At 37.8% G+C, this 17769-nt stretch overlaps 1 protein-coding gene across 14 annotated transcripts in view; it reads left to right on the top strand.

The window, feature by feature from the left end:
• The window catches only part of cep112 (centrosomal protein 112), a 349706-nt gene that overhangs the window by 48168 nt on the left and 283769 nt on the right, over positions 1-17769 (top strand). For all 14 annotated transcript variants that reach the window (XR_015479978.1, XR_015479979.1, XR_015479977.1 and 11 more), the window contains exon 8: positions 1198-1269. Coding sequence is in view for 4 of the 14 variants with exons in the window: in NM_001327791.1 (NP_001314720.1) it covers positions 1198-1269 (72 nt within the window). In the remaining 10 variants the exon portion in view is untranslated. The remainder of the gene's footprint in view (positions 1-1197; positions 1270-17769) is intronic.

Below are 17769 nucleotides of genomic sequence, written 5' to 3'. Positions count from 1 at the left end.
AGAGTGAACCAATCAGAGTCTCATCTCTCATTACCTTTAGGTCATAAGCGCATTTTGATGTAAAGTAAGTTCACTTTCGCTTTTGCTCTCGTGGATAGGGAAACCTTTACGCATAAACATCAATTAGCCAATAAATAATTCATTTCGTTTTTTAAGAGCAAACATTTTTTTCAAAACTATTTCTAAATTCAGTTCTAATTTCCAGCAAACGAATAAATGTACAATATTGACGAAGTGAGGTCAAAATACTGAGTTATATCCAAATACACATGCTGTGCCCCATATGGTCTAAAACCTGACAGGTGGACTGATCTAAGCTTGTTTTTTAATAAAACAAATATAAATATGGATATAATAAATAACACTGCTAATAATAATATCATTATACAAAAGCAAATTAAATGAACTGAAAAAGCCTCCTGAGATGAAGAAAATATGAAGGCTGTGGTTTTTGAATTCATTTAAGCAAGAAATTAATTTGTTTGTAATATTTGAATAATTTATATTTATATCCTATATATATCCTTATATATTATATCTTTTTTATATGTAAAGATATTTGCGTATTGCTCTACATCTTAGTGTGTAAGCCAGACGCACTTTGCGCCGGACAATAGACCGACTTTGTTCTGGTCTAAAGAACAGACTATTTACAGTTACTCAAAATAGCAACGCGCCAAAACACGCCTGCTTTCTTAGACCAGAACGCCTATGGGCGCACATATGATCACAAATGCATTTGCTATTTAAACAGTGTGGCGCAACACATCAAAATGACCCTTGCGCCGAGGTAAAAGTAGCAAATAGCAATTGCATTGCGTCTTGCGCCACATTGCGCCGGGTGTATGATAGGGCTCCTTGTGTTCATGGCTGTTTTTGCCCAATTTACTTTAAAATAGTGTTTTGTTTTGTTTTTTTGGACATAGGATTTTATTTACAAATTGAAACATTATGATGGATACTACTGCATGCATACAAAATTCTCTCATCTTTACCCCAAAATGATTTACCTAATAAAAAAAGAGATTAATGTCTTTAGTTCAATATTTAGTGCTGGTAACATTTTTTTCTGTATTATTATTATTATTTTTTTTCAAACATAGATTTTAGTTATCAAATGTGGTTCAAAAGTGCATCTGGCATCTTTTTTGGTTCTTTATTTTGAACATTTTCTTCATTTCTCATTTATATTTATAGATTTACAAGTCAACTCTTGGAAAAAGCAGCACTGTTTTAAGTGAAGCCACCCCAGCGAAGGCTGATAAGGAGGTAGGAACCTGATGTTCTCCCAAAGTGCTTGTAATTTGCTGTTATAGAGGTCTTCCAGTCTCTTTAAAGAAGCAGTTCACCTAAAAATGAAAGATGAATTATGCAGGATGTATTAGCCTTGCATAGAATAATCATATTCATGTTTATTTCCTCTAAAAAAGCACTATGACATGATTAAAGATCTTCATATTTTGGGTGAACCAAGTCTTTAACTGGTGACGCTTCTCTTCGGTATTGCTGTCTTGTTGAGGTTTGTCATCCGGCACGCTGTTCCACTTCTTAAGTAAATGCTGCATGATGGCTGGTTGCTTTTAATAAACTGAAAAAAAAGTAAGGGAATGCTGGTTGACAGCTTCACACACCTTACCAAAGCCAGCCTCTGTGAGTTCTGCTTGTTTAGGGACATCGACTTCTCCTAAGAGCTTTACAAACCCTGTTTGTGATGACAGTTTCCTCCTGTATGTGGGTTTAAGCTGAAAATCCCATAGAACAAGCTGCTCTTTGATGTCATCTGACTGGTATTGTTGGATATACTGAGCGTGACCTGCTGTAATCACACTTCCTCTGGGAAGAGCAGCGTTCAATTAGGTCAACTTCAGTCACATGGCGTCGTCTTCAGCCATTTCGCAAACAGCTAAGCGCTCCTTCCAAGTGCTCCTTAAGCCTCCGGGGCTGCTGTTTGAAAGATAAAGCCAGCATGCTAACTCTTTTTTCTGAGATTCTGAGATTAGCAGAAACATTGTTTTACTGTAAGCAGCGTACAGAGCATCTGCGTGGTAATGAACAACAGGTGGCAGGAATGGCAGGCCAAGTGGTCCGCTTGAGTTAAAGTCAAGGCTGAAGAAACATTCCCAGGTAATGGGGTGAAGGGTGAGTCAAACGTTCCTCAGGAGTCGCTGGGCTTTGATGAAGGGAAATGGTGCATGAGTTGCTCTTCGCTGCCCCTGATTGAAATGACTGTGGAGCTGAGAGCTGAGAAAAAAAACAAAGCTTATGTGCTTTCTAGTATTCGTCACCCACACTTCTCTTGTTGTGTGTTCTTGGTTTAGCTTTTCACTTTCATCATTTTCTCGTTCTTTGGGAAAGCATGAGGGGCTCTGTTTTTGTGTCTTCATTAAGAGTTCACATTTGCCACTTGGTTTGATTAAAGGTGCCATATACCTCATTATTTTGATAAGTTAAATTGTTATCTGATTTCTACATAGTAGGTATATGTCTTAGGTAAGCTCCTAAAATCTCTAGAAACAGTTTTCATGCCCATCTATTTCCTGATAAAATACCCAGAGAATGAGAAGCTCCATATTGACCTTATTTGGAAGGGTTGTGAATATCTGCTCTGATGTGCAACTCTCTATTTTACTTACTCACACACACAAATACATGGCATGATGTACTCTGAAATAAAAAAAAAAAAAGATTTTTAATCATTTTTTTTTCGGCTTAGTCCCTTTATTAATCAGGGGCAATTGTCCTACCCACTGTGCCACTGTGATGCCCCTGAAATAAAAATGTGCTTTGGAGGTTTATTTGACCTACAAAAAATAACTCTTACGATTTATTTTAAAAATCCTTAAATTAAAAAATAAAGTCAATTTTACACTCTTATACAATTAACTTGTCAATATCATGTAAAATTTATTCATATTTATTTATGTTTAATCTAACACACCTAAATTAGCAAAGTTAATTAATTATCTTTAATTTTGAGTCTATATTTATTTAAATTAATCAAGTAAAATCAAGTTCATGTTTTAGAAATAGGAACACTGCTTTTTTTAAAATAATGTAAATAAATCTTATTAGTTACAAATTAGTACACCTGGCATAACTTGTTTAATTAAAACACACATTTCCACTGACTTGGAATTTGTTATTTCACTTTAGTTTAAGTAAATTGAACCAAGAGCAAATTTACTTTTAAAACCCTTACTGATCTCAAAATTAGTGTATGAGTTAAAGATGAACGATAAACTGCTGATTTTATTCTGTATGTTTCTTTATTTAAAGACAGTGGCTGTTTAGTTGCTGATGCAGTCAGAATCTCTCTGGTAATTCCAAATTTACATGTATGTGTGCTGCTGTAAAATTTAAGACATTTGAGCTAAATACAACTTCTCTAATTATCTGAAATAAGTTATCATTATAAGTATGCTTCTAAGCATATATAGCACTTTACTTCATAAACTCATACAGCAGTTGGCCAATTTGAGGCAGTTGCTTTGAGTGAACAAAATAAGTTCACTTGAGGATTGTGTATATCGATGTAGTCCATGTATTTTTACAGCAACATACTGTATAATAACAGTACATTGCTGGAAACTGCAGCTGCTAGTATTTTACTGTTTTTTTAACGGGACAATTTTTAACAGTGTACTGCTCCACCACGTCTCCCCACACCTGAGATTTCATTTTCAAAATATTCTACTCTTCATTCAGTCCCATGAAAAGCATTCTGGGAACTACGCATCCATTACGACATATCTGTTATTAAAGTGTACTTAATATTACTAAGTTTGCAACGATTAGAAAATATTTAAATATTACAAGTAAATGAATACTAATTTTAACTATTTCCACTCGTTTAATTTATTACATGAAGTAAATGTGTAAATATTAAATATTTACTTCAAAAATTTTAGTTATTCTTGACACGTAAATTACAAATTATGAGAGTAAATTTATTAGATTTTACCACACCAAAAATTTTTTTTTTTAAAGGGCCATGAAACCCTCTCGTTTCAGCAGGGTGTTTTCACACCTCAACTTTGGAAAAATCCAGAAAAGTGGGGGTGTCCAGCTCTGTTTAGGGGGGAGTGTCGGAGGAGCAAAAGAAGGATGATGTGGGAGTGTCGATTTGACCACGTGCTGAGTTTCAGAGTCAAAACACACACACACAGGGGAGAAAGACAGTGACTGTGTATACATGGACATCTGTAATCTAATTATTTGCCAAATTATTAAATGGTGGACTTTAACTGCAGTTTGGCACTTTCATTCAGGAAATTCATTCGTGCCCCTTGTGACAAACGAGATATTTAATACGAGGAACTGCTCTAAGCGTGCATTTTTCATGCAGTGTTTGATACCGCACGGCGAATGAGAGAAAAAAAAAACTCTGCATTTCTCTGTAACTTAGATGCACTCGGCAGGTAAGCTGCGTGTGTTATTCCGGTCACAAAATGCGGTGAAAATCCTACACGACGGTAATAGTTTGGTGCGGTGCTAACATGTTTACACTCTGTGCAATAGTTTGTTCAATACGAACACACTGAATAAACAAAGAGCACTGGTCGCTCACTTACCAAATCTGTAGAGACAGGACAATCCACAGCAACTAGAGCCGCGTCTTTATTAAGAGGAGACGAGCAGCAAATCCGGATCTCACCATTTCCAGATGAGAAAAGCTCTCGGGTAAACAATGTTCCTAGACACGTAAGTTATTGTTGTCGCGCGTCGCGTCGCATACACTGTAATCCACGCGTGATTCCAGCTGCGCTCTCACAGAGAGAAAATGAAAACAAAACTTGACTGAAGCAAATTATTAAAGCAACACTTCACGCTTGTTTTGCCAACACAATGTGGCGTCTCTCTGCCATCTGAACACTGTAACATTAATGAATATTAATGAAGTTGCACAATAGAGCGCGCTGATTGGTTTGAACCAAGTCTTACCCATGCATTAATACAGCACACTCGGAGACGTAATATGGTACACCTAGGTACAGACGTCCAGTCTACAAGCTGGAATACACGCTAAGATCTCATGGCCGTGACGCAGCTTCAAAAATTTGTTTCAAATTGGAAGTATGAATTTGCTCGAAATAACGCAAAAGCTACCAATTTTCACTTTTTAATGAGATATATGTGTCCTAATAGTGTTTTTAGCAGTTTGGGATACATCTACGACTGTCAACAGCTCAAAAAATGTGGTTTGGTGTTTCGTGACCCTTTAAGTGTAGAGTGAGTGAGCTATCTAACAGAAACCACCAGAGTAGCATATTTTGCTCCTGTGTTTTGTTGGGGATTAAATATAGACTAAATCATAATTAAACTTGACAAAAGAAAGAGAAGGAGATGGAATGTGTTGTAATTTTGATGCTATTCACCTTATTCTCCGTGTATGAGCGGGCGCATTTGAATCTTTTGTCTCGAGACTTCCGGTCTCATTCACTTCCATTCATTTTTAGACGTTAAAAATGTTGTTTTGCTGCTTGAAGTGGCAAACTGGTATTTTTTATTATACTATTCTATTTTGTCTGTATAGTCAAGCAAACACTTGTTTGTAGAGCATGTAGTTTGACAGTTTTCTGACGTTTATTATTCCTAGTCATTTCTCACATAGGCAGCTGAATCGGAAGTTCTAAAACAATCGTAAAAGCTTGTTATCTCTCCGGCCCCTTATTTGGGATGCTTTTCATGAACTGGCCCCCATGACAAACTAATTGAATAGCCTTGCCGTTGAGCAAAACAGACGGCAAAATTGGACAATGCAAGTTTGCGTACTCCTGGTTGGAAAAAGACGAGTTTAAACAGTGGCTGAAAGCTGTCGCTAAAAACAACCACGTAATTTATTCTTTTTAAGGTTTGTTTCTTCCGAGCTTATTTGAGTTCTGTTGCACGGTTGTGCTCCATTCATTTATTTCATTACAACTGTTTATTAGCAACTGTTTATTAGGTTAAAGGTTTGATACTGATTAGAACTTGAAGTGGCTATGAGGTCAGAGAAGCTCTTTAAAAAGTCTTAAAAAGGTATTGAAATTTCCTTTAGGAATCCTGCATATATCCTGTTATTGAGCAAAGTCAGGGATTCGATTGAGATGTCATCACCGCGATTGAGGAAGCTTTCTGGTGTTTATCCAAACACCGAACAGTCACCCAGATTCTCAAAATAGCAGGAATCACAGTCGCAACCCACAGTGTGGCGCTAAAACTTAGCAGACGTTTTGTGAAATATTCCCAGAGGAATTGCGTGAAACCAAGGCTGGGCAAAGAAAAGACAGAACAGCTGCTCTTGTCTCTTCGCTCCTTCGTCTTCATCTCTCCTCCTCCCACCCTTCCATCTCTGCTTCTGCTCTTCAAAAAGAGCAGCGTCTCTGTGAGTTTAACGCCAGCAAAGCACCAATGTCATCCGCTTCACTGATTCCAGGGAATCTGAAAACCCGGAGGTGTGCGCTCGCCCGCCGCACCTTTTCAGACAAGAGTTTCAGAACGCCACTTGATGTAGTTTGACAAACTTTTCTAAAAGCACCAATTGAAGCTTCAATAAAAAGAAGAAGGAAAAAAGAGACAAGAAAAGAAAAAAGTGCCGCCCACGTTTGCATCTGTGCTGCCGGGATCTGTTTGACTGCGTGGCTTCAATCAGCGCAATCTTCTCTTTGACAGGTCTCCTGTGGTCTCGGAGTATTGCACAAGTAGGATCGTACGCAAAACGCAAGAGGCGGGGGCCTGTTTCTCAGGCTTGAGTGGAAGTAGGGCAGGTGACGGTGTAGCACACTGTGTGTTTTGCTCTTAGGAGATCCTTTTTGGGCCTCCAGATAATGCTGTCTTCAGATGAATTTTTGTGTTGGTTTAGTTTGGGTGGCACTAGCCTGCTCAGATTAAACACTGGTCTACCCAAATAATAATAATAATAATAATAAAAAACTATTATCGGAAAGCAGAAACAAATCCTTCACAGCAAACATTTTATGCATATTGACCTTATTCTTCATATACAGGCGAGCGCAGCCATTGGAATCTTTTTGGGCTGAGACTTCTGGTCTTATCATTTCCATTGATTTTTAGACAATAAAACAGCTTATGATGCTCTTTTCTTATTACATTATTCTACTTTTTATGTATAGTCATAAATACAATTGGTTGTAGAGCAATCAGTTTTCTGTCGTTTATTATTCCTAGTCATTTCTCCCATAGGCAACTGAATTGGAAGTCTCAAAACAATCACAAAATCGAGCGCACTTCAGCATTTCAGAATAAAGTCAATAACACTGTGTTCTAACTACATGCAACATGTGTCGTAATTTGACTTCTTATCAATTAGAAATGATCAGACCGGAGGTTTTGAATATCAGAAAATAGACTTTATTCTCTATAATAAAGCCGAGAAAGAGCAGAGCAGACCCCAGAGCATTCTGAAGTCTCTCCTGGACACTTCCTATCTCTGGTTCTCTCTTTCCAAAGTCTTTCCTGCTCCTTCTAAAGTCTCTGTGTTCTCCATAATCTTTATACAGGTTATTTGACACACCCCGAGGTGTCTCATTTTAACTTTTAACCATTTTAGGATAGGTTTTTACTCTAGGTGGCCCTGTTATTCTTGGCTCTCAACAGAGATGTTACAGGTGTGTGTCAGCAACTGTTTTGACACCAAGGTTCTCTCTTCATAGATGCAACTTATGCAAAAGGACTAAGTGTTTACCTACATTGTCATGATTGCATAATCAATTTCTAACTTCTGACACATATACTGTAGCTTCATACAAGTATTTAACATATATAATCAGTGCTTTACAAATTCAGTTATTCTACACAATCAGTCATTCAGTAGCCTTCTCCTAGTGTTGCTCCTGTGCAGGCATATTCATCTTACACAGTATTTTTAACACACGCTGGCATGTTTGCTGCAAACACTACATACATTTTGAGAAGAGAAAATTAACTGCTGTACACTTAGAAAATACTTCATACTGAGAGAATGGAAATCTTCTTCACATATCACACAATAAAAGGTATCTTTTTTTCTGTTTCTATTTCTGCAATGTCCCTGTAGAACAGCAGCATATATTTCTAAGGGTGTTTTTTTACATCTAGACTTTTGTTTCGGAACCTGTCTTGTTTGCAGAGTTAGTGCGGTTCGTTTGGCTTATGTGAATCCAGCAATCGTGCTCGGATTCGCACCAAATCTGGCCGAGATCGCCTGAATGAGGTGGTCTCGGCTCGATCGAACGAACTCTGGAGCGGGTCGATTGTAGTGTGAAAGCCATACGATCCGACCCAACTATATCACAGTGATTTATGGATATGTAATAGGCACACGGCTATATGAAGAGAGAATTATGAGTAGGGCAGGAGGTCATTCCAGACATCCCAAGTCTCCCAAGTTCAGAGAGTCTCCAGCAAATGCACAGAGACTCCTGGATGCCCACAAACGAGTGATAATCTCCCAGAAATCGTGTGTCTTCCTCCCGTTCCTCAAATACATTGCGCACCCTTCTCACCCTTCCCAACCGCATCCCTCCTCGCTCTTCAGACACGTCACGCGCACCCTGGCAAACACCACCAAACCCCCCGGTCTTCACATCACTTACTGTCTTAGGGCCTACTCACACTATGCCATCCGTACCGTGCCCAGGCCCGTTTCCCGGATCGTTTGAGAAATGTGAGTGCGCTGAATCGGGCTTAAGCATGGTTCACTTGGCCGGCCCTGGCCCGGTTGGAAGAGGTGTGCCTGAGCGCGGTTCACTTGGGGTTGGGCACACTACGTTTGTAGTGTGAGTGCAAAACACGCCAAAGCCCGAAACTGAAAGCGAGACGTGACTTTTAAGGGGCTGTTTCATATGGATTTATTAATCATTTTTACTGTTCAGTGATCGCAAACTGCCGTAGTTTATTAAAGACGAGAACCCCTCACTGCACGACAGCTGCGCGCCTTCAGCAGACCTCCTCATTCCTGCAGCACGAGAGCTTTATGATTGTTTATGAGCGTCAAAAGTGGCGGATCTGTTCGGCGAAATATCTGACTGCGTCACCGCATCCCTAAGGACTGTTTGGCGAAATATTTGACTGCATGTCACTCCATATCAAACAACTTTCACGATATAACTAGAGAAATCTCCACTGTGCTGCTGAGTGAGAGAGCGCTTCTCACTGAACAGCGCAGCATCAATGACGTAAGCGTGCCGAGGCCCGATTGTGGTGTGAGCGCGGGCCGTCGGGGGAGATGGGAGGGGGAACAAGCGTGCTTTGGCCCGGTTCAAGGCAACTGTACCTAGTGTGAGTACGGCCTTATTGCTCATCGTCATAACTTAAATCAGGATGCATGACAGCTGAGCGGAACTCAAAATAAACCGTGAAACTCACACATGACTTGTTTTAGCTCTTTTGGTCCGTTTAGAAACTTTACCATGTGAAAGTGAACCGCACCAAGAACAAAGAGCAACACTGTAACAATTTTAATCCCTGTTTCAGAACAACTGAATCAATTCACAGATGTGAAAGCACCCTAAGACAATGATCACCTCAGGTAAAGATTTAGTGCTAAATGCTACCAATGTGAGTTTAAAGTCCGCATGAACCGGCAGTGGTTCATATATATATATATATATATATATATATATATATATATATATATATATATATATATATATATATATATATATATATATACATTCAGAAAGATCAGGAAAAGGGTTTCAGTAGAGTTATTACATCTTAACAGACACCTCCTCTTCGCCATTTCTGCTTGTTGTCATAGCACTGTGAATTTAACTGAAAACATTTTTTTTTTCTTAATGACATGCACAGATGAATTATTCACTACAAAACTAGTAATGTGAGCTAACAAAATAAATATTTTGGTTTTGATTTCATGTTTACGTTAAATACCATTTTACGTGACAGTTATCACCATACTATTGCAAGCAGCAGCAGAGCATTCACCTCGGATCTTGAAAATAAAATAACTAGCAGACGGTTTGAAAATAAAGGTCAGAACTGTGATCCTGTGCAAACCAACAACATCAGTCACTGAGTAGCCTATTCATAATCTTAAAGAATTTGAATATGTATTAATTAGATTACAAGCCTTTAAACTCTTTAGTTGGGAGTGCAGTATTTAAATGTTTCTGTCATGTCTCGTCATGTTTGGTGAAGACAGACAAATTGGATGTCGCTGGAATCTTGTTGCATTTCGTTTTGTTATTGTGTACGGCAGATTATGAATGTAATTTGAAGTTGAAGATTAAAAGCGCCTTTTAAGCCATTGAGTGTCTGTCAATAAAATTGAAAGTCCCCATCCATTACACAAAAATGGAAATTGCCACTTTTCGCTGATGAGCGCTTTCTTTTTTTTTCTTTTCTTTATGTCACTCAATTTGATTGAAGCAGAGAAAAGAGTCACTTAAGTTGACTATTCTGATTTGTTGTTCAAGAATGGATATTCTTGGAATAGGGCGGGGCTTCTCAAAGTGGATTCGGACCACGAGGGTATTCAATCCAGACCCAACTCTATTTCGTATTGCAAGATCATGCGTAAAGGATTCAAATTGTGGATTTTCTTTATTGATAAATGCATAAACGTTGTAAATCAACTGTTTAGTTAAAATTACTGGCCGAAATTAAATTGAAGGCAAACTATTTTAATATAAATTTTCCTGTGTGACTGATGTACTGTATATATAAATATATATATATATATATATATATATATATATATATATATATATATATATATATATATATATATATATATATATATATATATATATATATATATACATATGTACAGCTCCACAAGTCCCAACCAAAGCAAGACTAGAAAAAAAACCCCGGAAGTATAGCACTGTAAACATTGCAACAACATGCTGTGTATTACAAACTTGTGGAGCTGCGCATCGATAGATTTGCTCTTCAGTGTTTGGACTTTCAGCATCGAAATTTAAACCACACTGAACTGAACTAATATATATATATATATATATATATGTATATATATATATATATATATATATATATATATATATATATATATATATATATATATATATATATATATATATATATACTATATATATATATATATATATATATATATATATATATACTATATATATATATATATATATATATATATATATATATATATATATATATATATATATATATATATATATATATATATATATATATATATAAACTAATATATATGTATACATACATACACATTTGTGTGCTGTATACTATGTAGTACAGTACAGGGTAAACTGATTTCACGTGGCCGCCATTTTATTTTTTTATAACTTTAATTTTTATTGATTTTTTTAGTAGGTCATAATTGATTACAATCAAATGCAATTTTACAAATAGTAGAAAAGGCTAATTTGAGTCAGATATGACAAGCCATTTCAATAACAAGCAAATAACTAGAACAAAAAAAAAAAAACAACAACAACAAAACAATAATAGATAAATAAATAAAATAAGATAGAAACAGAGCCTGTGTTGAGAATACTGTAGAAAAATAAATAAGTAAAAAAAAAAAAAAAAAAAACATGGTTTATACAAAAAGGAAGGCAATTGGGTACATAAGAATAGGCACAGTTGACTTATATGTCTGAAACTTAAGCGAGTACAGTCTGAGAGCCAGTCCCTAATGATTTGTCAATGTAAATTATCCATTTTTGCCATCTTTTGGCATACAAGTCCACCTTCAAACGTAACACACCAGTTATATGTTCCAATGTCCTTATTTCCTGAATTACATCAAGCCATTGTTGTTGTTTAGGTGAATCAGGCTTATACCAGCTTCTGGTTATGGTTTTCCTGGCTGCTGTAAGGAGTATTTTTACCAGGTATCGATCCTCCTGAAGTGTAACCAGTGAAATATGACCCAAGTACAGGACAATGCATGTAAATGGAATCTCATACCCAAGCACCTTTGTTAAGGTTAAGTGCACATCATTCCAAAATGGCTTCAGTTTTTCGCATCCCCAAAAAATGTGTGTATGGTGTGCTTCTAAGCAGCCACATTCTCTCCAACATTGCTGGGGTGTAGAAGAAGCTTTACTGCTGATTTTAGGTGTTATAAACAATCGTACCAAATTCTTCCAATTGAAAACCCTCAGTTGTTGTGAGCTTGTGGAGGAATGTTGAATTTCGCACATATCTAACCATACCTCTGGTAGAATTTCTACATTCAATTCTTTTTCCCACCTTGATTTAAGGTATAATGTTGAGTTGGTCTTACTTTCCATAATACTTACGTAAAAACTAGAGATTATTTTTGCACATTTACTATCTGATTTGTAAGCATTCATCATAATCTTTACAACTGGACTAATTTCGTGTGACGTTTCCATTTTTATTTCTCTGTAAAAATAATCTCTGAATTGTATAAACCTAAATAAGTCCCGATTAGTAAGAGAAAGTTTTTCTTTGAGTGTTTGGAAAGTCTGTAATTCCTTGTTTTCCAATACTGTACATATTGCACTAATGCCTTTTGTTGCCCATTGCTTAAATGTGGCGTCGCTTTCACCTGGTTTAAATTGAGTGTCAAAGGCTATCCATCGAAGAACTTTTTGGTCTTTGCTTAATTTAAATTGTCTAGCAAACTCAAACCAAAACTCCACTGCTCCAGAGGTTATTGAATCCAATTGACTTTTGACTACCGAAGGGATTTCTTTTTCTCCAAGAATTGACTGAATCTGATAACCCTCCGTATATGTCTCAATTTCTTTCCATCTGGCAAAATAATTGTTGTTACACCAAAGAAAAAGTGGACGGAACTGAGCTGCGTAAAAATAATCTTTGAGATTCGGCAGGGCCATTCCTCCTTTTTGCTTGGACAACTGGAGTGTTGTGTATCTTATTCTAGGCTTCTTTCCATCCCAAATAAACCTGGAAATAAGTTTGTTCCAGATTGTAAACTGATGTTTAGGTATCTCTATTGGCAGGGCTTGAAATAGGTATAGTAATCTAGGTAATATGTTTGTTTTGATGACGTTTATCTTACTAGCAAAATCCAATGGGTAGGTAGACCACCGTTCCATATCGCTTTTAATACTCTGGTTAATCACATTATAGTTTGCACCGTACAGACTACTCAGGTTTTTTGTAATAATCACCCCTAAATATTTTATTTCTTTCATGTCCCATTTTAAATTATATCTATGTCTGATTTCCTCAGAAGGTTTGTAATTAAATGACAAAAGTTGTGTCTTCGCAATATTTAGTTTGTACCCAGCAAAGAAGTTAAATTCGTCGAGGAACTCCATCAGTACAGGGAGGGAAGCCTCAGGATCTGTTAAATGGATCAAGACATCGTCTGCAAATAAACTAATTAAATAATCTTTATGTCCTATTGTTATGCCTTGTATTTGTTCATGTTGACGGATTGCCTGGGCCAGGGGTTCAATATAAACAGCAAATAATGTGGGACTAAGGCAACAGCCCTGTCTAGTTCCTCTTTGTAAACTAAACGATGGAGATAATGACCCATTAATTTTTATTTTGGCTGTAGGTTGTTGGTAAAGAGATCTAATTATATTTACAAAATGTTTATTGAAGCCGAATCTAACCAAAGTTTGGTAAAGAAATTCCCAGTTGACCCGATCAAAGGCCTTTTCGGCATCCAGACTTAGTAATACTGCTGTCTTATTTTCCCTTTCTATTTTATCTATAAGATGCAGCGTCCTCCTAATATTATCATGTGTTTGACGGCTTTTTATGAATCCTGTCTGATCCTCGTCAATTAATTCAGGAAGGATAGTCTCTAATCTTTTGGCTATAATTGATGTATATATCTTATAATCTATATTAAGAATTGAAATGGGCCTATAATTGCCGCTAAATTCCCTGTCCTTACCCTCCTTTGGGAGTACTGAGATGATAGCCTCGTTCCATGAAGGTGGAAGTTTACATTCTGTTTTAATCCAGTTAAATGTTTTTAATAGAAGTGGGGCTAGTATTTCTTTAAAAGTTTTATACCACTCGGCTGGAAAGCCGTCGCTACCTGGTGTTTTAGATGTTTTTAGTCTCCCAATCGCATTATTTATCTCTTCTAGTGTGAAATCTGCTGTAATGAAATCATTTTGTATTTTGCCTATACTTGGTAAATCTAGTTCATTAAGAAAATTTCTTGTCGCTTCCATTTTAGAGTTAGAAGCATCCGTATACAGTTGTTTATAATAATTTAGAAAAATGTCCTCTATTTTCTGTGGATGATAAACCAAATTATTTGTTTGTGGGTCTCGTATTCTATGAATAGTGCTATCAACTTCTTGTTTACGTAAGCGTCGGGCAAGCAATTTTGCTGCTTTAGGGCCGGATTCGTAGTATGTCTGCTTATAGAATCGAGCTTTCTTCTCAACATCTTGTTCCAACAGGTTGTTAATCTGTTTCCTTATTTGCTGCATACGTGATAGTAGGTTTGGATCCCTGTTTATTTTGTGTTGTTGCTCCACATTTAATAAGTCTGATGTTAGGGTATTGTACTCCATAATTCTCTTTTTTTTATTTTGCGCTGATAGTGCAATCAAATTCCCACGCATCACAGCCTTCAATGAGTCCCATACTATGGATGGGTCTACCTCTCCATTATCATTTATCCTAATATATTCTTTTATATTTAATTTTATCTGATCTGTATTTGCTTTGTTATTTAACAAACCCACATTCAACCTCCAACCTGTCTTTCTCTTCCTTCCTTCTATTTGAACTGTCAGGTACAAAGCGCTGTGGTCAGAGACCTCAGCTACTCCAATGCTACAATCTTTCACCCTATAACAGTCATTTTTTGGCATAAAAAAATAATCAATCCTAGAGTATGTACGGTGGGGAGCTGAGTAATGAGTGTAGTTTTTGAGAGATGGATTAATATGTCGCCAGACATCGCAGTATCCTATGTCATCCCAGGCTGTGTTAATTAATTTTGATATTTTGCTCCCATTTCTTTTGCTATTAGTTGTGTCTAACTGGTGGTTTAGTACCACATTGAAATCTCCACCACATATACAAATACCCTCTGCTTCCAGTACAATTACATCCATTAATGATTTGAAGAACAGTTTACTAGTATCGGGTGGAGCATATACATTTACTAAAGTTATTAACTCCTCTTCAATTTTACCCTTAACAATAAGATATCTCCCATCCTTTTCTTTTATTTCCTTATATAATTCGAATTTAAATTTATTAGCAACAAGAATAGCAATTCCCCTTCTATGTGAATGCTCATATGAATTGTAATAAGTATTTTTAAAGCCAAATCTCTTTAATTTCTCATGCTCTTGTTGAGAGAGATGAGTTTCTTGCATAAAAATAATATCTGCTTTCTCTTTTTTAAATTTTGTCAATACCTTTGACCTTTTAATTGGGTTACCCAAACCGTTCACGTTTAAAGACATTAGCTTAACCTCAGTAGACTGTACCATCATCAAAAAGAGTCATTCTTACACCACTATGTTTCCACAGGCAAACCTTAAATAAAATAAACTGTAACACAGAAACAAGCCAAGAACTGCTTAGAACAAGCATTATAACAGAAAAGAATAAAGACTTCCAAAGTCTGAAGAGCGTTCTCACGTTTTCAGTTGAGGAGGGGGAAATCCTCTCTCCCGGAAAGGGCCCCCTCACCAATGAGTCCGCTACAGAGTGTATCATAGATCACTTACGTGTGTCCAATGGCACAGCTGACCTCGTCATCCCGCCAGCCGGCGCACATACATTAAACATCATTATGTAAAGGGTTGCTATAACGTGGGTTTTTAAACACTGCTGCGACCATGTTCAAATTCCCGTAGGCGTTCTTTAGCTCTTCTGGCAGTGTCCACACTCGTGGTTGATCCCACTCGCTGCCACGATGTAGCCCGCTGGAGACGATCCAACAGGTGGCTCTTACCCGGCGGTCTCACGGGCATCTCCACGCTGTATCCCCGCCGACGCAGCTCCTGCGCTGCCTCCCCGGCACTGCCGTACACCTGCACTCCTTCTTCCCAGTGAATGCGTATCCGATTGAAGGGCGTCTGAAAACGGATGCCCTTTTCTTTAAGAGCCTTTTTAATATTGGCGTACGCTTTGCGCTGATGGAGAACGGTGGCTGTATAGTCATGGTCGAAAAACAGCGGTTTATCTTCCATCATGATTTTCTTTCGCCAGGCTTTTTGAATAACCATCTCCTTGATGCTGTACTGCTGGAAATTTACTATAATGGACCTCGGACGCGAGTTTGGGCCCGGTCTAGGCGCCAGGGCTCTGTGCGCGCGTTGTATTTGCAAGTCCACGTCGCCGAGCTCAAATTCGGAGCGGAGCATTTTTTCAACAAATTCTATCACCGAGCCTTGTTCAGCGTTCTCTGGTACACCATGGATCCTGATATTGTTTCGTCGAGCCCTCGATTCAATGTCGTTCAACCTGTCTTCTAGTTTCTGTTGATCCTTTATTGCCTGTTGAAGGGCGGAGTTGGCCTCCGCACTCCATGTTTCGGTGTCATCGATCCGCGTCTCCATCTCGTTAATTTTCCTACCGTGTTCTTGCATGGTTAGCATGTTCGTTGAAAGTTGCTGGTTAACTTCTTGTTTGAACTCAATGAACTCTTCTCTCATATCATGCTTAATTTCGTCTTTGAATGTTTTTAAGTCTTCCTTAAGTTCCGACTTCAGATCGCTGATCTGTTTGCTTAAGGTTTCAAGCCCCGTGGACACATTCTCAGATGTTGATTCGCCTCCATTTTGTCGGTCCTCTTCTTCCCGCATGTCGTCCTCCTCGTCTAGGCCTGCACGGTGTGGGTGGTTACTCGTTGTACTTTGCGCCCCTTTACCTCTGCCTTTCTTTCCCCCCGTCATATCAATGAAGGAAAATCACTTTTTAAAAATCTAAAATAATTACACGGGGGTAAATATAACGCCGACTTGCGAGAGCTAAGCGCTCAACCTGCCATTTCCCTCTGCAGCCAAACCGGAAGTCGGCCGCCATTTTAAACAGTGTAATCGAGGCTGCGGTGGGACCTTCTGAGTGACCCGAAGGTCCGTTCTGAATGAATAGTGAAAATAAAAAGGGAAATTGGACCCCATTTTTAGCTATGTTGTCTATCTGTGTTTGCAATCTGTGAAGAGCAGGGAACTGATGACCTTCACAGCCAATCGCAGTCATTTCTGTTGAGAACTGGTGAATACTATGGCAAATCAGCGCTGTTTATGAACGCACTCAGCGGCACTTAAATGTTAGTGGGAAATAGATGTTTTTAAAACTTCAGTACCAGGACACTTTTACAGACAACACTAGGATGTGCTACAGAGGACTGCAGTGTTTTATCGCTCACCATGTTACATAGGCTGATGCAGGTTAGTGTCCCCACCGTGTTCACCTGCTGCCATAAACTGAATCCTAGGAGGACACTTAAGTGTATTACCCTTAAAGAGATTGTAATGTTGTTTGATGCCTAATATGCTTTTAATTGTTTAAATTAAATGTAACTAAATGATATTAAAGTGGTGTTTACACCATTTCTGCATTTTGAAATCGCAGCAACAGCTGGAGGTTTGTAATACACAGCATATTGTTGCAATGTTTACAGTGCTGATCCTATACTTCCGGGTTTCTTCTCACCGCAGCCTCGCTTTCATGTTTTAAAATGGCGGCCGCGTGAAATAAGCGTTTAGTGTCACCACTGTCTTGCACTGTTTTGCTGCGCATCGATAGATTTGCTCTTCAGTGTTTGGACTTTCAGCAGTGAAATTTAAACCACACTGAACTGAAATAAACTGAACCTCAACTCTGAAAACTGGACTG

Source organism: Danio rerio, chromosome 3, assembly GCF_052040795.2.
Source record: "Danio rerio strain M-AB ecotype USA chromosome 3, GRCz13ab, whole genome shotgun sequence".
In the NCBI taxonomy this organism is placed as follows: domain Eukaryota; kingdom Metazoa; phylum Chordata; class Actinopteri; order Cypriniformes; family Danionidae; genus Danio; species Danio rerio.
Note: the sequence above shows the minus strand (reverse complement) of the source record. Positions and strands in the feature narration are given on the sequence as shown.